Source organism: Protopterus annectens, chromosome 3.part1 (assembly GCF_019279795.1).
Source record: "Protopterus annectens isolate FY-2018-M chromosome 3.part1, PAN1.0, whole genome shotgun sequence".
Lineage (NCBI taxonomy): Eukaryota > Metazoa > Chordata > Ceratodontiformes > Protopteridae > Protopterus > Protopterus annectens.
In genome coordinates this window covers 1520156606-1520179878 of record NC_056732.1, presented here as the reverse complement: position 1 = coordinate 1520179878, position 23273 = coordinate 1520156606, and the positions used below count along the sequence as shown (strand labels likewise).

The window sequence follows — 23273 nt, the reverse complement described above, 5'->3', positions numbered from 1 at the left end:
GGAGGATGCAGAATAACAAGTGTGCTGTACCTTTAAGAAGCATTTCTAAGTCTGTGTGTGAATATAAATACCAAGCATGTGTTATCTTCAGTGCCATTTTGAAGGTACAGCCAGAGTGTTAACATCTATGTACATGATAGCTAATTTGTTTATAAGTTAAAGTTACTTAACTTCATTTAAGATGTGCTTGTATATAATAAAGCTCCTTGAACAAGAACCCACAATGTTTTCCTGTTTCTTCCTTACCTGGGGAACGACATAAGCATTCCAAGATTTCTCAACAAAACCCAAGAACCAACAAATCACTCAAACACAATATGATCTACCACCAAGGAAAACAGCTAAAACTCCAGCTACAATCCACAAATTTATTAAAACACAGGAAAGGTTAAGCAATTTCATCTGCTATATTATAGACTTCTTCAGAATCATTCCCACTAACTTATTCAGAGTTTAAATATCCCTCTTTCTATGTCACATGATCACACAACCAATGAAAACAAATAGCAAAAACACAGCATCTATGGGACCTGATAACATCCCTGGATGCATCCTACATGGGCTCCAACAAGAATTAGCAATGCCACTGAGCACTCTTTTCAATCATAGTCTGAGCACCAGCTTCATCACAGCTGAATGAAAAATGGCCACTGTCGTTCCCGTGCATGAAGGTGGTGGTTCCACTGACCCTGGGAACTTAGCCTTACCTGCAAAGCCATGGAGTGAATCATCATGGACCTTATCAACAATGATATAGGTCATCTCCAAATACTTGACCCTACTCAGTTTGGATTTGTCAAATGGAGATCATGCCTGTTAACCCTGGTAGACTTCTTTGAGACAGTCACTAAGACCATGGACTAGGGGAAATCTGTGCATACAACCTACCTAGACTTAGCTAAGGCTTTTGACACTATCCACCACTCAGGCATCATTGATAAACTCACCTAGCTATGTATCAACCCTTATATCATTAGATGGGTCACTAACTGGCTTACTGATAGAAGACATATAGTCAAAATACAGGAATCCACCTCCAACAGCAGACCTGTAACCAGTGGTGTTCCACAGGGATCAGTGCTGGGACCTCTACTGTTTGGAATCCATTTCTCCAAAGTACAAGCAAAAACTAAAGGTCTATGGCTAACAATGTTTTCTGATGACTGCAAACTGGGAGTGGTCATAGAATCTCCAAATGATCTCAACATCCTACAATAGGGTCTTACACAAACACATGACTGGTGCCAAAGTCATGGCCTTAAACTCAATGTAAAAAAATGTATTATCACTCCTTTTGGTAAGAGCAATGTTCCTGCTAACTACCACATCAATAGCAACACCCTAAGTACACACTCAGTGGTGAGAGACCTGGGCACACAGGTTGACAACAACCTTAGCTTTGATCACCATGTCTCCACAGTGGTAAGAAGGGCATTCTATATTTCTCATGTCATACGTGAGAGCATTACCTACAGCAAAAATAAGTTATAACCTCCCTGTACTCTTCCCTCATCAGGCTAATAATCGAGTACAATGCCCCTTTTGGTATGTACCTTTCCAAGTACGTGCAGCAATTGGGAGACCACAAAGGTTCCTCACAAGGAAAAATTAAGGACTTCAGCATCTGTCCTATGTGGATTGTCTGAAATCACTGTCAGTTTATTCATTTTCATACAGCTTACTCCGAGACAATATCTGCCTTACATATAAAGCAATCTCTGACCCTACTTGATTGAAAATGCTGCTTCTCCATAAGTCACATGGTACATGAGTTACTCACTCTAAAGACCTTAACCTGGTATGTGACATTAATAGAACCTGCTGGAGGGACAGATTTGTCTCCCAGAGGTTACCACACTTTTGGAACAGACCCCCACTTCAAGTCAAACAGAGCACCTTTTCGGCTCTTCTCAAATGCAATCTGGACGATTGGATGGATAACCATAAATTCACCCCGGGGGTAACACCTGTGTCCCTCTTGGCAAGAGGCAATAGGTGCTGATCATGGAAATAAGGGTAGAACTTTGCTAGGCTTGTAAGGGCCCTAAGGCCATTAGCCTAGTAACTTCATATGATCGGACAAAAAATACATACTTAAAAATACAAAAATAAACATATCAAATGTCATAAATTATGCACCAAAGATCTAAGTTAAAAACCTAATCCATATACCTGTTAATTTAAAACTCAGCAACATATTAACACAGAATAAGACTTTAATCTTAGCACACTAGCAATAGAGACCTGGATGAACTGTGGAGTTTAATCTGAGTTGCCATAGCAACTCTCTTTCCCAGTATGGTCCTCTCAGGGCTCAACCCTAGGATCTTTAATGATGCATTCAAGCCCAAAAAAACTAAAAAGATGATCAGGGTTTTCATTTACATGCTTAGCTAAGGAGTTTTTGACATTGTTCTTTTTAATATCAAGACAATGTTCATAGATGTGCTCCTTAAACTTTCTTTGTTTTTTTTCCCACATAAAATCTGTCACATTTAGCACACAAAGCAAGGTAAATAACCCCATGAGTATTGCATCTACAATAGCATGTTGACCTCAACTTAGTTTTATTTACAGTGACTGAGTTACCTTCCAGCAAATACTTACACTGTTTACAAAACCCACATTTTACAGTAGCATTGGCTTTGTTGCTTATCATCTGTTTAGGAACTTCTTCCCTTCCTAAAATATTCTTCAAAGTTTTCCCTCTCTGGTAGCTGTTTTGAGGTCTCATACCCAGCTTGTTTCTTAAACCCTCAAAACAAGAGAAAATGTTTCAGTTTTTAAATAACACTTCTCTTATCATGTGGGCCTCACTAGAATAATTGACCAAAAAGGACAAAGTATTGTAACTATTCACCTTATTGCTGTCAAGATACATCTCATTAATGTTGTTAAGTCTAGCTTTTAATAATGGTTGTATTGCCCTGTCCATCCTTCTTTGAACAATATTATTTTGGGTGCCCTGAATAAGTTTTTCAGGATCACCTCTTGTGGCAAATATCCCAGCCAACCTATTACTTTCAGAAACAAACTGGTAATTTTCAGAAACCATCCTGGCTAACCAAAAGTATTTCCCCTTTACAATACCTCTCTTTTGATAATCAGGATGATTACAAGAATAATGTAATGACCCATTAGAGTATGTAGGTTTTTGTACATGTTGCTTACCAGGCAAAGATTTTTTTTGCATCTTTTCTAATCTGTACATTTAGATAGCTTATTGTTGTCCAATCAACAGTGTGAGTAAATCTAAAAATAGATCAGTGGAAGTATTTAGATAGTTAATAAAAGGTTCTTTCTCACTCTAAGGTCTATCCCCAACAATAAAATGCCATCCAAGTAACGGATGCAAAGTCTCCATGGTGCGGATTAAACAGACACATTTTCTCCCACTGAATTAACACAATATTAGTGAAAGTGGGGGCACAAGAGGCCCCCATTGCCACACCTTTCTTTTTCTGGAAATACTGTCCTTCTAAATACACAAAATTATACTCTAACACTGTCTCCATCAAGGTGACCATAGTATTTATCTCATTGTTATCAAGGTCAGTAGACTCTATTAAGAATTCATGCAACCAGTCAATGCCAAAGGTGTGTGTTACAACACTGAATAATTTTTTGATATCAGTGGTGACAAAGGTGTAATCATCAGAATAACCTACACCCTTTACTTTTAACAGAAAGTCCCACGAATCCCAGCATAAATGCCTGAAAGGCTCCAACCATTTTTTAAGTTTTGTATCTAAATATTTAGCTAGTGGATTAAGAAAATTCAAAGCGAACTGGACAACCAGGAAAAAGTAAAATTTTATTTCAGCACTTTCGTCAATTTTTAACTATGACTTCTTCAGAATAAAATCAAGTTACACTCAGAGTCTTATGTAACCAGTGCAATAAATCAATTAAAAAAACACTTGTAGAATGTACATCCACATTTAAAGGTACAGGCTCCCTTAATGCATTTTACTAACAAGTCATGTAAATTTTTACCATAGATGTTATATCTCTTTATATATATTTTCAAAACCAAGAATAAATAAAACCAATAACATTCTTGTCATGGTTGTAAGAGACATTAAATATTTAAATGCAGATGTCTACTTTTAATTTTAAAAAACTGCTAAGTGAGACCATATCATTAAACCCTGGGCTAGTGGTGGCATTGACCCTCAATTGCCATAATAGTTCTTTATCCTCCAGCATATGGTCAATAGGGCCACCCCTTTCGTCTATGATGATCTGTTCAAGAACTATAAACTTGAAATAGTGACCTGGGTGAAGTTTAATATGTTTGGCTAATGCATTTGTGATGTTACATTTGTCTATATCATAAACATGTTGGTAAATGCGAGTTCTAAAAGCATTTTTGTTTTTTCCAATATAGAAGCACGAACAAGTCTGACAAATGCTGGCACAAATGACTTTTTTACTGCCACAATTGTGTTTCTGAAATAATCTAACCCATCCATAACCTTTGAGTAAAACCCTGTCTCCCTCTAGTATGTGCTTACACTGTGCACTGCCCACATTTTGTCATTTTTCCCAGTCTACCGGTGGTACTACTAGATGGATTTCTTTCAAGAATATTCTTGATGCTAGTGTCCTTTCTGTAAACCACTATGGGGGCTTCACCAACCTTCTGATCTATGCTTTCATCACTGTTAAGGATGAACCAGTTTTTGAAAACAATGTCCTGAATCAATGGGAACTGTGGAGTATATGTGAGGATGAGCCCATTGTGAAAATGACCAGTAGTGTTGTTACTGTTCTCCAACGGTGCACACAATCTGGTAATATCAATTTCTAATAAGGGAGAGAAATGTCACTCTAATCTCTTTTTAGTAACTTCTTCCAACAAAGGTGTAACAAATTATTTCGGATATCGTCTTCTTAAAAGCATACTCAATAAAACATCCCTTTCCTTCTGGAAATCTTCCATCCTACTAACCATGCAGGCTAGTCTCACTCCCTAATCTCTAACTAAGGATCTTTTTTGATGCACAGGATGCCCACTCTCAAAGTGGAGAAGGGAGTTTGAGTATGTAGGTTTGCGATAGATGGTAGAAAAGAATACGCTATTGATGTAATCTTTGCTGATTCTGATGTCTAAATAACTAATGGAGTCAGAATTCATTTCCATAGAGAATTTGAGGACTGTAGTTCTCGAATTGAAGAACAGTAAGAATTCTTGCAACTGGTCACGGTCTCCATCCTAGCTAGTGGATTAACTTTAGATTTACTGGCATTAACCATGAGCCTCACAGGGGGATTGGTAGTGCTCTTGTGAATCTTTGGAATTCCAAAAATGGAAGGCACCACCAGATATTTGACCTGTAAATAATTGTATACTACTTGCCCAATTTGTTCTTGATCAACCATATATTTCATGATATAATCAATCCTTTTATAACAAATATGGATGTAATTAAGTGAAACCTCTTCATAAAAATTTTCATCAAGCACCAAACTGCTCATCTTATTTAATAATCGGTCTTACTCATAATTACAACCCCCCCCCCACACACACACACACACACCCTTATCAGGTTTGAGATAGGGAATTCTCTGAAATACATATGTCTGTCCAACAATGCAAGCAAACTTTAGGTCTTTAGATCTAATAGTTCTGATGCTATTTGTTTTGTAGATGTGCAAAAGGCTCACCAGAAGGGTGCCTTGTATGCCAGGCATAGATCACCTCTTATTAGTCTATAGAAGACCAATTATAGAGATAGTTCTTTGAGGCACTCCACATAGGACATGGTATTTATGCCCTATATTCTTTTTGTAAGGAGCCTTTGCGAATGTTCCACTTGCTACATGTGCCTGATCAGGTACATACCAAAGGAGACATTACACAAAATGATGGATCTGAATATGGCTGAGTATAGCGGTACAGTGATTTACCTGGACCTAGATACCATGCACTTACTTATAAGTTGAGTAACAAAGAAGGATTTCCTTACCACATTGGATACCTGTTGGCCAAAGGCCAAGTTACTGTGTACATGTGTTCCCAGATCTCTGACTAGTAGGTCGAGTCTTAGGGGGTTTTATTGATGATGGAGTTTCTTGGGGTGGCAGACTTCCCAAAAGCAACTATAATGCATTTCTTGGCATTGAGTTTAAGCCATGGCTTTGACACTAATCATTTGTCCATGTAAGACCCTCTTGTTAGATTTAGTGTCTTGGGGAGACTATGTGACTACTCCCAGTTTACAATCATCTGCACACTTGGTCAGCCATAGGCCTTTGACATTAGTTTTGACTTATGGGAAGTAGATGCCAAAGAGGACTGGGCCCAGCACAGAGCCTTTAGGGACTCCACTGGTGACTGGTCTCTTTGAGGAGGTAGTCTCACAAATCCTAACTTCATGGTCCTGTCTGTGAGCCAGCTGACTATGCAGTGTGTTATTTGGGGGTTATGCCTAATTCCATAAGCTTGTTAACAATTCCAGAGTAGAGTATTGTATCATATGCCTTAGCCAGGACAAAATAGGCAGTATCCACTGTTTTACCCTCATGCATTGCCTTGGTGACCATCTCAAAGAAGTCTATCAGGTTCAGTACACATGACCTTCCTTTGACAAAGCCAAACTGGGATGTACCCAGATTCTGTAGGTCTCCATTGTCTTTGTTGATCATTTCCATGAAAATTCTTTCCATGGCTTTGCATATAAGACTAGTCAGACTAATGGGTCTGTAGTTTCTAGGATCTGTTGATGGTCTGCACTTATGATGAGGGATGACCATTGCAGTTCTCCATTCTCAAGGCACAAAGCCAGTTTTAAGACTGTAGTTAAATAACAAGTCCAGTGGCCCTGATAGGTTATACTTTAGTCAATTCAAGAGGCATATTGGGATATTATTGAGGCCCATTGAGACTGTGCTCTTGGCCTTAGTGAGTTCAGCCAGGACATCCTCTCTACCTGTAGTTGGAGGGGTTTTATTTGAAGGTGTTTCTTGGGAGGTGTCTGGGTATGAGTGGGGGGGTAAAGTTGGAACTGAATTTCTCAGCCAGCATATTCCCCTAGATTGTCCCGCTCATTGGATGTGACAGCATTAACCACCAGTTCAGTACACTGCTGTGTGCTATCTTTGAGGTTTCTGACATAGCTGAAGAAGGTCTTATAGTTGCCTTTTGCTTGGGAGGCTATCTTGACCTCAGAATTGGCGTTATTGGACTTAATTAGCCCTCTTAGCTGCTTGTTTATGTTGAAAATGGAGTTCTTATCTTTATAGGATTTTATCCATGTTTTTTTTTTCCTTTTGTTGTGCAAACTATTAAATCTGGGATACCACCAGGATGGTTTGTTTTTTGGAATTAGTTTCAGGCTCATTTCTGATAGGTACAGTAGCCTTTATGTAGCCATTGACATGGTTGTACAGAGTTTCTGTGTACAATTCTGCCTAGGCTGCTGCCTCTCTGGATTTAGAAGGGCATAGGATTTTAACAAACTATCACTTAGTTAAAGGTAGCTGATACTGGGTTTACTGGTGTTACTGAGTTGATTTTGAATTTAAAGGAGACAGCTTTATGGTCAGACCTTACCAGGGAGGACATGACATTGGGGGTGGTGCAGCATTCTTCCATATATGTTAGTATGAGGTCTAGTATTTTGGAACCTCTAATGGGCTTATGCACTAACTGGTTGAGGGTGTTTGTATTTAAGAAATCCGGGAATCTCTGCGTCTGCAGATATATGGCTGTGTAGGATTCCCAGTCTATATAAGAGTAATTAAAGTCCCCCATAAGTAAGGTGTTAGGTTGGATGGTGAATATCTCCAAAGGACTTAAGTATGAATTGAGTTTCATGGGACATAGAGGGTGACCTATAGCTTGCTAGCATATAATAGAGGGTTTTGTCTATGGTGATCTGCATGTGGAAAAACAGCAGAGCTTCATCCTGTTTAACCAACCTAGAGATATGCTTGTTACTGATGTATATCAAGACACCTCCACCTTTAGTTCTGTCTGTACAGCTGCTGTTCTAAAAGTCTGGAAGGTACTGAAACCTTGCACATTTTAAACCATGTCTTGGTAACTTCACATATAGCTATGTTCTCCAGAGTGAAGAGGGCTTGGAGGGAGTTTAGCTTTTTTGTTTAGGCTTCTGGGATTGAGCATTAAGACCTTGAGGTTCAGGTGAATTAATTGTGTTATGTTGGTAGATTTGTCAATTTGCCATTGCCTAAAAAAGGCTCTATGGGGAAGAATATAGTTTTAGCCAGGATTTGAAGCCTAGAGGGGGCAGGTCAGACTATCCCTGGCAAAGCAACAAGGTCTATTAACCATGTCTTCCCATACTGACAAATACTGAATTAGAATGATAGCAGAAACTCAGTCAGTTGTTAAATTCAATCATCATTTGTTCGTACTATGGCATCATCCTTTGTAAAGGTAATATGCTGCTAGGCTCACACCAGCCTGAGACACATAGTCAGAGAGATGTATAACATCTCTCTTAATGTAGTCGAAGGAGGGACATCTCAGGTCATTTACACCTAAATGGACTATTTCATTTATTTATTTATTTAAACTTTGATGAACAGGGAAGTCCACTGGGCCTAGAAGAGCCCGTTTTCAGTAGAAGCCCGGAGAGAAAAGCTCCAAGAGTTGCAAGTTACATTTACTTTTACAAAAGTTATAGTCTATACAGTTCATTAAACAAATTTCAAATAATTTCCATTTTAGTAACACGTTTCAAATAAGTTCCATTTATTTACAAATGGGTTGTCACATTGTTATGAAAAAGAAGACAATAATTCAATGCAGACTTTTCAATATTTAACATAAAGTGAAGCATTAAAGTTATAACACAATTGTAGGTTTAAACATAGCTGTTAGCTATTTGTAGGTTAAGAGAAGGAAATATGCAAGGAGAGGGTAATAGTATAAATTGAGATTGGAGAGTACAGTATCATAGATTTTAGAGAGATATTTATGGGGGGATATATTAGGAGGGATGAAATAATATTAGAAGTAGATTGGAGAGTATAGTGTCATAAATTTTTGAGAGAGGTTAGATTGTACGGGGGTGATTATGGAGGGATAAAGTAATGTTAGAGGTAGCTGGATGAGTCATTGAGAGGCAGAGAAGGAGAAATAGTGTGGGGGGTTGAGGGGGTTTAAGTAGGAGTGTGACAAGGGCATTCTCATTTGGAAGAAAGATATGAGAGTAGCTGAGATTTGTATTGTGTAAGGTTGGGAAGGTTATGAAGGTGTGTAGGGAAAGAGTACCACTGTTTGGCTAAGGAGTGGGACAGCAGTAGATGGCCGGGAGGTCATGCAGGTTTGTGGACCTGAAGGAGATTTTGGGTTTTGGATCTGAGTGAGCAGTTGGAGATGTAGTGTTTTAAGGAAGTAGCGAGAGTAGGGCAGTCGGTAGGTTTGAAGATGAACTTGTGGGTAATTGTGAGTTGTAGGTAACTGAGGTAGTTGCGTAGTTCAAGCCATTTGAGAGTGTGGGGGGAGTGGCAGTCGTGGGTTGAGTTTTTAGAATTGGTTGCAAATTTGGAGATTTTGTGGTAGCAGGATTCGAGTCTGGATCGAAGACTAAGATTGAGATTGGTGAAAAGAGGGGCACCATATATAAGGGAGGGGAGAAGGAAGGTGGATCCAAGAGTTTGACCATTAGAGAAGCTTAGGAAGTGATTGTGCCTGTAAAGAAGGCCTAGTTTTTGGTGTGTTTTCTTAACTGTGTATTGGATATGGGTGTCAAATTTTAGTTCTCCATCAATAATGATGCCAAGGAGCTTGATGTTGGGAACGATTTCAAGGAGGGTGTTGTTTTGGCTCAGTATGGTGAATGCAGTTTTGTCAGTGATGGACTTTTTGGATTGGGAGAAAACCATTAGTTTAGTTTTATTTCCGTTTAGTGCCAGATGGTTAGATTGCATCTAGGTTTCGGTTGTGGAGAAGGCTAGTTGTGTTTTTGCTAGGAGTTCAGCAGGGGAGAAGGCTGAGCAGATGATTGTCATCTGCATATTGGATGATAGATGATTGTGGGATGGATTGGTGAAAGTTGTTTATGAATAGGTTGAAGAGAAGTGGGCCAAGAACTGAACCCTGTGGGACTTCTGTGAGGGGTAGGAAGGAAGGGGGAGGTAGAAGTTTTCCATTGGACAGCTTGTTGCGGTTGGATTAGTAGCTTGAAAACAAGGCCATGGTGGTGGGAGAGAGTTGTAGGGTGGAGAGTTGGGATATAAGTAGGCTGTGTGAGATAGTGTCAAAAGACTTTGACAGATCTATGAATAGTGATGATATGAATTTGCCAGAGTCACATTCAGAGTTAATGGTTTCGAGAAAAGAAAGGAGGGCACTCATGGTGCTGTGGCCAGGACAGAAGCCATGTTGTGTAGGGAAGAGAAGATTGTTTAGTGTTAGGTGTGCCATGAGTTGTGTATGTATTGTTTTCTCTAGAAATATAGAGAAAGGGGAGAGGATGGTGATAGGCCTGAAATTGATGGTATCAGTATTTTTGCCACCTTTATGAAAGGGAATGATGTAAGCGTAGTGTCAGATAGAAGGGACGTATGATCCTTGTATGGATCTATTTATAAGAATGGAGATGGGATAGACAATGCTGTCAGCAGATAGTTTGAGGAAAGTGGATGGGAGGTTGTCAGGTGCATTGCAACAGGGTTTGAGTTTGAGGAGAAGTTTTTTGAAAGTACTTGTAGGAATGGGCTTGAGGCAGAAAGGTGTGGTGGAAGGTTGCTGATTGGGAATGTGGATGGGATGAGAGTGGAGTCTGAGGGGGGGTGGGAAGGAGGAAGATAATTTAGCTATACAGTCTATGAAGAATAAGTTGAACTGACTGGCTGTTTCTAAGTTGGAGAGTTTGGCGTCTAGGCAGGGGTTGTCATTGTTGCCAGAATGAAGCATGGATGAGATAGAGTCCCAGAATTTTTGGGGATTAGTTGAGTGGAGGGACTGGAGTTTGGAGTAGTGGGCTTTGCGATCTTTTGTTATTAGTTTTTTTGTTGAGTTTCAGAGTTGCTTATATTATAGTAGGGTGTTAGGGTTTTTATCGTTATGATATTGCTTCGATTTTTTTATCTCATTGGTGCATGTGACTATGATGAAAACATACTGGCACCTGTTGTGCAGTGACTTGAGTGGATGTGTCATTTGGCTGATCCTGGCTCCTGATAGGCAGCTAACACTTATCTTCTCCTTGTTCAGCCTGGTTAGAAAAGCATCAGTATGTCTTACATTGGAGCCATCTGTGACTAGAGTCCTGGGAAGGGTGTTTGCTTGCCCTATGGGTTTTGTATTTGGGGCTGCGCTGATCGAGGTTGTATGTATGTTGTTAGGTGTTGCTTTTGTTGAGTGCTTTTGGATTTGCTGAAGATGATCTTTGCTGATGCGTGTTCTAAGAGGCCTTTTTTGTTCAGGAAGATGCATCTAAGTGTCTCAGCATATCTTGTCTACATGTGTGTTGTGTGCTGTGTGTGTGTGTGTGTGTGTGTGTGTGTGTGTGTGTGTGTGTGTGTGTGTGTGTGTGTGTGTGTGTGTGTGTGTGTATGTGTGGGGTGTTGTGTGCATGATATTGACAACCTAATGTGTACTTCTATGTGAGAGTTTAGCTTCCAGTGACATTTTATATGTACACCTCTCACATACTATAGCCATTACTTTAAGGACTAAGTGGCTGCCAGTAAACATGAGACAATTGCTACATTGTTAAAGATACCCATATCCACCAAGCTGGCTTTAGAGAAATTAGAAAATCGCATATCCATGTTATCTGGTCTTCTAATCGGTGAGCTACAAGAGTGTGGTATATGGGGGTCATTAAGGGTGCTTTTTTGGGAGGGGTTTGGAAACAGAATAGGCTTTAAAATACTAAATTTAACATTATTGCCACTTGATGTGCAGCTAGCTGCTCTAAGCATGTCAGTGTACAATGTATTTGCTGTATATTTACTGCTTTACAAAGAACTGCTTTATGGGCAGTTCTAAAGGGAAAGTTTGCTTCTAGATGTTTGCATCTATACAGAGCACCTGCATGGAAAGCAGCAAGTGCAAATGTGTCATATTTATACCAGCAGTGGAAATACAGAAAACTGACTACTGAGCCCTCTGCCCAATAAAAGACTACACATAGAGCCCCTTTGCATGCTTCCCAACTCTGACAGACCAGGCAAACACCTACTGCCACTAGATGGATCATCCCAGTCCTCCTAAAATGACAGAAAAAGAGTGTCCAAAGTGCAATGCTATGGAAAATAAATTTAAACTTAAGGAAAGGCACTAGGACAGGCAATAAGTAATTCATTATAACAGCAGTGTACTTTAAACAGCCTATAAAAGTCTGATTATGCAATAAAAGTATTTCACTTTATAGAAATGAGACAAGGGACACTCAGTTGTGCAGAATTTATAAAGACACTATAAACAAAGTAAGCTGATTAATAACCCTCTTGCCAATAAAACAACTACATGCAGGAATCTTTAGTGTGTTCCCCAACCTATACAGAAAAGGCTACCACCCACTGCCACTAAATGGAAATTTATCAGTTCTCTTGATGCAAAAAGATGGAAAAGACACATAAGGAGGTTTATAAGTAGTGGGTTTTCAGTCCTGACCTTAAATACGTTTTTGGCCATATCATCCAGATTCACAAGAGATCAAAGTGTTAGAACTTAAAGAATAATTCCTTCATAAGAATCCTGCTCGATCACCAATAACACAAAACTCTTTTATGGCCTCACAAATCAGAAAAGACATGCCAGCAAGTCAGAATGCAAGGACGATGAAAATAATTCCACTTGACTTTTTTGTTTCTGTATTTATATCTTATCCAAAGGGCAAGAATGCCTTCATACATAGAAGCACTCCAATGCAGCTTACATCAGCAATCGTGACTGCAGTGATCCTACTATTTATTAAGGAACTGCAAATCACAGGAAATTATTAAGCAGTGGAGGTATTCGCTGGGTTTATGTAGTATCTGGAGGACCCCCCCCCCAACTCAGAGTATATGTGTACTACCTCTGGGGAGTTGTCAGTTCTACTGATTGTTAGTTGCTTTCAGTAATGTTGACTCCCTGTATTGAGGAAGCTTTTGAGTGCCCCTTCTGAAATCATGATGATATTTGATAGTTGTAGATCAAATCGCACTAAAAAAACAACAACCAAAATCACATTTATTTACAGACTGTGGCTCTGGATATTATTCAGAACAGGGCAGGCAGTCTTTTTTAAAAAGAATGGCAAAAATTGCAACTTCCGTTCTTCCAGGATGTTCGAGTGATGGGCAGACAAACTGTTGGAAAGATGCACAGAATGCTCAGACATCACATATATTTTAAATAAATTAACTCTATTTGCCATTGCTTACAATTGTTCAACATGCTCAATTTAAAAAAAAAAAAGTCATAAAAATACAAAAAATAAGGCTATGATGTCACCGATCAAGCTGATGCCTATTATAATGCCCGATAAAATAATCATATGTCAGTATTTAGCACTAATGCCAGGAGTTGCCTACCTCTTATCTAGAAGTCATGAGACGAATATTCTTCGAACGTCTTTAGACAGTATGTCACCATTTCTTTGGTTGGAGGGTTGGCAGGTAGAACATCGAGCATCTTGCACATCAGATAGTTGCTGCATTGTTTTCCTTGAAAGATAAAGAAATCAAGGAGAAGGACACTGCACTCATCATCAAAAATAAAAAAATTAAATGATAGACTTTGATGTTAGATTCTACTACAGCAATAAATAAATTACATGTTTATACAGATGAGCCAAAATAGCACTCAGCCTTGCACTAAATAAAAAGTCTAAAAGTTTTATTGAAAGGCTGACATCGTAGGCTTGGCCTTTACATAAGAAACCCATCTATTTTAAAACTGTTTACATCAAGTCATGTTTAATCACAGCAACCATCCCCAAAGAAGAAGTGATTAATCTTAAACATTTCATGCTAAAATGTAATCACAGCATCATCATCAGCATTTGAGTGTCGGAATAAATCCAATAATTTCCTTTCAATGTTACTTCATCCCAAGGAAAAACAGATGATATTCAGAAACTGTCTGCCACTATAAACACAATATAAATTATATCTGTGTATAACAGTTTTTCAGTATCATCACCCATCCAGGTCAAGCAGGTTTTACGAAAAAAAATGTGGTATGTTAATTTAATTTCCCTAATTACGCACTACAGACACTCCAACAAAAGGCTAGCCAATCCTCTGTCATACTACTATATTTTGAAAATATGTTTGCTTATAGTGGGTGAGACTGTCTGTGATTGATTTTAGAAAATTATAGTCTTCCTTTTGCCATTTTAAAGTCAGCAATGATCTATACAATACCCCCTTGCAACATTACAGACCAACATCGTGATACCCATATTTTAAGGCATAAAAGATAGGAATGGCCTTTATCCCTTGATCCACTTTTTCTGTTGGCAGCAGAATTATTAGCACATATCTGGGTGATATTTTATGGATGAATAATTTAAGATATTCATGTTCACAGATGACTGTTTTTTAGTAAAGAAAACCCAGGGAAAGACATCAAGGCTGCCAAGGTAATTGTTTAGGCATTCTATAAAATCTCTAGTTTAAAGGTTCATGCTAGTAAAGCAGAAATGTTTCCAGTAAAAGATCAGCTGTCAGGACCTCTGGAATTACTATTTAATTGTAGCCTCCAGACAAGCTTCATGCCTCATGAACGGAGAAAAGCAACAGTCACCCCTCTGCACAAAGGTGGGCTATCTACAGTCCCTGGAAACTACAGACCCATAAGTCTCACTAGTCTTATATGTAAAGCCATGGAAAGAATTATCATGGAGATGATCAACAGAGATATAGTAAACCTCCAGACACTGGACCCAACCCAGTTTGGTTTTGTCAAAGGCAGATCATGTCTACTCAACCTGGTGGACTTCTTTGAGAAGGTCACCAAAGCAATGGATGAGGGCAAAATCTTTCACACTATCTACCTTGACCTGGCTAAGGCATTTGACACAATACCTCACTCAGGCATTGTTGACAAACTCAAGAGGTTAGGTATGTCACCCAGTGGATAGCCAACTGGCTGAAAGACAGGACTCATGAAGTTAGAATTGGGGAGTCCATCTCTACAAAGAGACCAGTCACAAGTAGACTCCCTTAGGGATCAGTCCTTGGACCACTCCTTTTTGGCATTTACTTCTCAGAAATCAAGGCCAATGTCAGTGGTCTCTGGCTGACTAAATTAGCAGATGATTGCAAATTAGGAGCTGTCATTGAATCTCACACTGACACACATGTTCTCCAGGAGGAGCTGACAAAGACAAACAACTGGTGTCAGAGCCATGGACTAAATCTAAATGCCAAGAAGTGCATAATAGTATCCTGTGGGAAGTCATCCATCCCTGGTAACTGTCATATTTACAACACACCCCTTAGGATTGATCCAGCAATCAGGGACTTAGGGATACGCATAGATAGTAATGTAGCCTGTGACCATCATGTATCTACAATGGTCAGGAAATCATTCTATATAGCAAAACTTATAAACAAAGGCATGGCATTTAAGTTCAAGGAAGTCATTGTTCCACTGTATTCAGCATTCATCCCTATCATTGAGTACAGTGCCCCTTTGGTATGTACCAAACCAGGCATATCCAACAATTAGAATGTCCACAGAGGTTCCTTGCTAAAAAGAGTACAGTGCATAAGTAAAATTTCCTATCTGACTAACTAACTGGCACAATCTGACTATTTATTAATATTTTGACCTTGAACTTAATGTCTACCATGGTTCTATTCTGTTTTGTAGCAAGAATTAAAGTCACCGGACAAAACCAATTTCTTGGTAGGAATTAAACTTTTATAATTTAAGGTTCATGAGGTGTTGATAGATGGTGAACATTTTAAAAACATAAGATGAATATTTTAAAAACTATGCTCCAAGAGGCCAGGATCTGAGTAGCAGATCAGGGTGCAAGAGTAGCTAGTCAGGGGTCTTTGTGTCTATGTGTGTCTGTGTGAGAGTGTGTGTGTGTGGGTGTGTGCGTGCATCCATGTGTGTGTGTGTGTGTGTGTGTGTGTGTGTGTGTGTGTGTGTGTGTGTGTGTGTGTATATACACTCTTCTTGTATCTTTGTGAGATTTTGCTGAATAATTTACTTCCCATTTAGGTACTTAATTGACCTAAATTTGGCTTTTTGTTTAAATTTATACTTTTAACTTTTCTTCTTAGGTAGTCCCTGTTAAAGATCCCTGGCTCAATGAAATGTACTGGTTAGCATAATATAAATATCAAGTAATACAAAGGTTGACTTTATATGCTATACATATCATCCTTAGCTATGCTGCTCTATCAATGCACATTGTTATACTGTGTTTTTATATAACGGTGGTGTTTTGCCAAAGGGCATAGGACTGATGCTACCAATATCAGAAATGATAGCATTTCTCATTTCTTTATATTCCCTGAACTTGTTCTCTTCTACAGCATACCTTTATGTGTGACAAATTAAATGTCATACAGTTACAAATAGTAGTGTCTTATGTTTCCTGTTTGTTTTACAGAAGAAAAAGAAAGGCAAGAAAAGTGGGAAGAAAAAGAAAGAGAAAGACCTAACACCTGGAAGGTATTTATTAATATAATCTCTCTGTAGTCTTAATTGGACAGAATGCAGTGTTGAGGTAGGTTATTTATTTAAGGTGTGGAGGATAATAATATAACCCATAAGCCCAGTGGTCATGGAGGTCATTATTACTTTCCAGTTAAATCCTGAGAAAGGAATGGAATGCATAGTTCACAGTAATAAGTGCAATGTGGGTTGGGAAATGTATCTAAGTGCCATGCCATGGCAGGACTTTGGGTTATGGAAAGGTTTACTCCTAAATGGCTAGGGAGTGGTCCTGAGCTCAAAGCCAAAAAGAATACGTCCTCTGTCCAAAAGGTAGTAAATACTGGTATGACCCACACTCCTTCTCCATGGCTTATTGTTATAATCATGTTATAGCTCATGTTGACTTTTTCATTCTATTAATACCATCAGACTTCTGAGGAAAGAAAGTTTGATAAGACTTGCCCTGTTGTGCTTTTTTGCTCTTTTTTAACAAAGCAAGCTTTGGCCTGAGTGTGTTAGTATGAAAGAGAATTTGCAGCTTTGATTGTGAATTAGATTAAGAGTCCAAGCTTTTCTGAAGTATGCACTTTATCTGAGATGTTATTTTAACCGGCATCTGCAGCAGAACTGTGGTGGATCACGATCAACAATTTAGCCTTTATTTCTGTATTGTTTGCTTTTACTAATGAAATGCTTTCTGTTCTGGAGTTTATAGGTTCATAGGTTCATAGGTTCATACTAGGCTATTGCTATTATTTTGCTGTGCCTCTGTCAAGCAGTGACACTGAAAGTATCTGGGGTATATATATCCCCCCATCCATCCATCCAAGATTCCTCCTTGAAAGGCCAGCAATAGAGCTGGAGTTCTTTCAGTCGGGCAGCATAACATATTTTTTTGAGACCCTTTATCCTTTGGTGTGAGACTTTTGGTTTCCAGCTGCTGCAGCAGTCTGTCTGGTCAGATACATTCAATGGGGGGCATTGCATTCAATCATAGGTCTAATGTGAGATGAGTACAGGGGGAGGGACCTCTCTGATCTCTATGTGTGATCCTTCATTCATGATCAGGTGGGCAAATAGAAGGTTTTCTACTTTTTTAGCAACATGTGGTCAACGAAAGGCTACTGTCAAACCTGGGTCACCAGATCTCCTGATGACTTCTTCTGTGCTCAGTGGATTGCCATGGTCTTGGCATTTAACTTTAGGCCATGGCTCTGGCACCAGTTATCCGTTTCTTGTGAGGCCCTCTGAAGGATCAGATGTCTGACATGGCTCCAGCAACTCTGACCCTGTGGGTTCTGTCACTAGCCAGTTTGCAACCCCATCTGTATGTATGGGTTTTACATCAAGCTGAGATGAGTTTTTGATGATACCTGAGTGGGGTATTGTGTCGAGGCCCTTGCCAGGTCAAGGTAGGCTGTATGGACTGCCTTCCTCATCTCAATGGGTGACTGTCTCTGAAAAAAAACCAAGTCAAGTTTTGAGTTCCATTATGATCCTCTCCATGGCTTTGCAGATGGACCACAGTCGCCGTGCGCACTCCTTGGAGTGCGTGTGAGGTGAGGTGAAGCTAAAAACAGCTGCTGTACTGCGGTTTAATTCTCATTTCATTGAGTTCATGGAGAACACACGGCGGGGACCCCATCCCCATCCATGGTGTGTTTTTTTTTTGAGAGAGTTCGTTCCTCACGTTGCGTTTTGGAGGGGTTTGAGGGGCTACAAATATAGATATATAGATCTGGGAGGGGGGGGGGGTTTGCACAGTCTTAGTTTTGTTTGGGATTGCCTGATCCATGCAGTCCTGTAGGTGCTGGTAGAAGGCATTATAGAACTTTAGAAATTAAGAGAGATCACATTCCTCAGCTTGCCCAGAAAAGCAAATTCTAGTATTCTGGAAAGAAATTCCAAAACAAGATTATTGAGAGTCCAAGAATTTCAAGCAATCACTTCAACTAAATTATTTTATTTCTAAAAAAATAAAACAAATCCACTTACTCCTGATTCAGAGGAGACACTGACTACTGATCTTTCTTTTTAAAGATTTTATTGGGATAAATGGTTTCATCTTTTTTAGACTTCTTCAGATCCATTTCTTACATCTAAACTTTCTATGATCATATTGCTATCATAAATGCTGTTGGGGGAGGGGAAGCAGGGACAACCCAGTTCCACCCAACTGGCCTTTCACCTGCTCAGAAGAAGACATCTGATAAGATGTTAGACCAATCCTCATTTACATGGGGTTGGGGGATTTCACCTGCTCAGAATGAAGACATCTGATAGGATGTTAGACCAGTCCTCATTTGTATGAGAATATTCAAGAGTAGTGCATGGTAAAATCATGAGTCTAACCCTTGAAAATTGTATGTGTTGCTAAAATCTGCCCTTATATATAAACTCAAAATCAATCAAATTCCACGTAAGGCTACCTGACTGTATTTTGCAAAATGATTTACAGACATCATTTGTGACCTACAAACATCATTATGTTGTTTTAACAAATCACTTACTGTTTGGCTTGTTAATTGCATGTTAATTTCAGGTTATTGCATATTGATTATATTTTTCAGCTTTGAAAACATTCATCATTCCTTTTGTACATAATTTTTGATGTTATGAAGATGTGTACTTGCTTTTATGGCACTCAAAATTGATTGTGGTCCCTTCTATCAAACGCTATAGGGCCTGCTTGTACAAGGCCTTTTGTGTTTATTTTTATTTTCAGTTTTATTTTTCATTGATGTTAAAACCTATTCATTATCTAATATATTTTAAGCTGCCAGAAGAACAAAACAGCAACCTCCCTTAACATTTAACAGAGCCTGTTGCTGGGTTCTGTAAAACTAGTGGCAGTTTGCTTGATTGTTGCAAGCTTTCTCACATCAACAGACACTGTAGATGCATCTAGTGCCCCAGCAATGAAACCTCTTACCTCTGCCATATGAATGTTGTCACAGATGCAGAGCTCTGAGATCCATGGTGTGTGTGTGTGTGTGTGTGTGTGTGTGTGTGTGTGTGTGTGTGTGTGTGTGTGTGTGTGTGTGTGTGTGTGTGTGTACATGTGTATGCTCATGCGCAGTGTGTACATGTCAATATGCGTACCTGTTGCAGTTGTCCAACTTACTCTGAGGTAATTGGCTTTGTAAGTATTTATGACCAGGTTTCTCGGGTAAGAGAGTGAATTCACCCAGCTGCACACTGGGAATGTCTACATCTCCTTATGTTGCAGATGCTATTTGAGAGTTTTCTATGGGTAGCGCTGGAATGATGGCCACTGTTTTCTGCTCTTGTTCCTCACCCATGTCTGTATTTCCTGACACAGCACTCACACTACTATGTCTTAGAAGCATGTGAATAGGCATGTCTATTTAAGCTGGTTGAAATTTTAAATTGTTGAAACCCATATGGTCAAGACCATATGACTGACAATTTAAAATATCAAAAACCAACTAGGGAGAAGAAACAGAGTTGCATGGAGACTGTGGTACAGGGGGGATTGGGGAATGTGCCCTTTTCCTCACTGTAGTGCAATTTTGGAGCTAGTATATATAATTAGCAGGGGGTGCGAAAGATGCAGGGGGACTTGCCCCTTGTTAAAATACTGTTTCTTCTTCCTAGTTGGTTTTCGATATTTAAATTGTTGATCATATGGTCTCAACTATATTGGTTCCAACAATTTAAAATGATGACCAACTGAAATAGATCTGAATAGGCAAAGAGAAACATGTAAGAAAGAAAAGGCCAGTAGTATGTGCTGCATGCTATCCAGTAATGTAAGTGGTAGGGTAAGGAAGGAGAACAGTTGCACTATGGAACAACTCAGACCAACTTCCTAATCTGCCACAAATGAACCAGCCAAGCATGCCTGCTCTTAAGTGCTATTGTAGTTGAAATAATTGAAATTAAATTGGACACTTCTTTTAAATGTTTTGGGAAGGTGCATTGAGCAGTGCACTGTAAGGGTAAGGTAACCCCTAACATTATTTAGCATTTCCCTGAGCATGAGCATTCAGCCAGTTTTAAATATGGTGAGGTTGCAGCTCTGGTGAATGACAGCCATATGTTTCTGAATCAATCCACCATCTTGTTTTCCCTCATTAGAATACATAGAGACATCCATTATAATAATATTTCTCATTACCATTTCATTATACAGCCATTAATATATACAGCACTCAAACATACAGCTTGGCTTGGCCACATCATGGAGCTTGATTTGGCCGATCATGATGGAAATTTGCTTACAATGATGTTGTAAAGTTTTTAGACTCCAACACAATTTTGTAAAATATGTTGATAGTATCCTGGATAGTCTGTATAATTAAAGGTAGTATCCGAGTCTGTGTCCATAAGTAAGTCATCCATTCTGCACCACTACTTAATACATTTTAACTGGTAAGAGATGATCAAATCTTTCCTTAAACTAGCTGAAATCAGGATTAACGCTTAGTTGCTCAGTTCATTTTGGGGTCATATTCTATGCTGCGCAGATTTTAACAGATTTTTAGAAAGTGTATTTTGAACAATTTTTTGTGCAAATAGGCTTTTATATTGTAGCAATAACCAATTTATGGATGTGGTATATTGAATATTTATCCATGGTTACTGTGGTTTAATCATGAGGGCAAAGCCTGAGCTATTAAATAAAGCAACCATGGGTAAATCTTCAATATAACATACCACAGAGTCAGTTACTGCTATTATACAATGACATTATTTAAGAAAGAAATGACTTACTTTTCTTAAATAATGTCTTTGTATAACTGCATAGTAGTGGTTCTTCCACATTGTTTCCGCATTCTTCTACTTCGTTGATTTCCTGTGCGTGCATATGGGACTTATGTTCCCACACTTACACAGTACATCAGTGCTTTGGAAACAAGCAATGGAGAAAGGAAGATCTCCTTTGCTTCTTATTCATTTTATTTATTTATTTTTTGAAAAAAAAAAAAAAAAAACAAATAAATTGTGACTATGGAAACAGTGCAGAAGGACAGTCTAGAGGTACGAGAGAGATAGGGCAAAAATACAAGGAAAATCAGGTACATTTCTTAAGTTTTGTATAACATACCTGATTTTCCTTGTATTTTCTCTGTCCTCTGTGCATACCTCTCGACCTCTTAGCTCAAGAAAACTGCAAAGCCTTAGCATATATTAATAGATGAAAGTCCAGTTGGACTTCCTTGACCAGACTTTTTTTATTGGTATATGCTTGATTTACAAAGGGCACGCTGGCCGGGCTGACCAATCAGCATGCACGTTTTTGAATACTAGTGAGTTACCATTGTATAATTGTCTTTTTAGAACTGCCTGACATGCTCATTGAAATATTTTACTATTTGTTTATGGAGATGGCTTGCTGTTGTTGAGGTTACAGACATATATATATGAATGAACATCGAACATTAACTGAGCAGCATGGGTTGCACAGTTTAGGGGGAAAGAAATGCTTTTTGCTAGGATTCATTTTGTGTTCTGGTTCTAACCTTCTACGATGTGCTCGCCAATGTGAATGCTGTAGTGCAATAATATAAAGGCTACTGCACATTTTGTTTCCTTTTTGAAGGCATGTGACAAACAATATTCTTAAGTTGCACACACACTATTAAAGAACATATTACCTTTACTCAGTGTTTAATTAAGGATTCCACTTACAAAGCATACCTGCAATGCAGAAGACAAGCTGCTTCTGAAGGTTTGAGTGAGTTAATCTGTGATGGTTGCTATGGTACAACTATTTCTCAGTGGTGGTTACTATCTTACAGCCAACATTCAATGATTTTGTGTTTATGTTTACAAGAACAACTGATAACTTTCATAAAATGTAATATATTTAGACTAGGGTGTAATAATTTCTACACTGAGAATGCCACCAGATTTATTCATAAATGTTAAAGGTTAAATCATAATGTTGACTGTGGGGGATCCCATGGGCTCTGTTAATTACACTGCTCAGCAGTACACAAATTTCAGGTTGAGGCATACATTAAGCCTCTAGGGTGCATTAAAAATGTTTGTTATGCTTATAATAAAGGTCTTAAATATCACTTAATCATTCAAATTCAAGAAGAGGGCTACAACAAAATGCTGGCTATTACATAAAATAGTTAAAGCAGTACTTTTCATAGCCTCTTTTACTTACTCAAACCTGCTACTTAAAAAGGCAGGTTTGTTGAATGTCATTATTAAATCACTTTGTGACAATTCTAAGGTGTTTCAAGGTTAAGACACTTAAAAGAAAAAAAACATGAAGACTGGGGGAAAACAACCTTTTTAATGATATAAATGTTGGAATCAAGTAATAATGATCAGTGCTTTTATCCACATGCTAGAACTTCTTTAGATTTTTTTCAGTAAGTGATATGTAATGTTAAACAATCAAATGCTTAAAATATGTTGCACAAATTGTTCAGTAAAGAATGAATTAAAAGAGAGGCATTAAGTTTACATTTCTAGTTAATTAAATGACGGCAGAGGAACAAGAACCAATGGTAATGTAACATGTTACCAATCAACAACAAAAAAAGAAAATGGAGTACACAACAGTCTGTATTCTAGTGGTCCCTAGCTGACAGACAGAAAATTGGGCAAGGGATGCCAAATAGTAGACCAGGAATAACAGAACCTTATGTCCCATAATCTTACTGTAGCTACCACTGTGATTGATTGATGCTTTGCG

The 23273-nt window shown here is 38.6% G+C and overlaps 1 protein-coding gene across 1 annotated transcript in view; it reads left to right on the top strand.

Annotated features, from left to right (window-relative positions):
• The window catches only part of IQCA1L (IQ motif containing with AAA domain 1 like), a 1829164-nt gene that overhangs the window by 962457 nt on the left and 843434 nt on the right, over positions 1-23273 (top strand). Inside the window, exon 12 of the mRNA XM_044067599.1 lies at positions 16548-16609. Within this exon, the coding sequence (XP_043923534.1) occupies positions 16548-16609 (62 nt within the window). The remainder of the gene's footprint in view (positions 1-16547; positions 16610-23273) is intronic.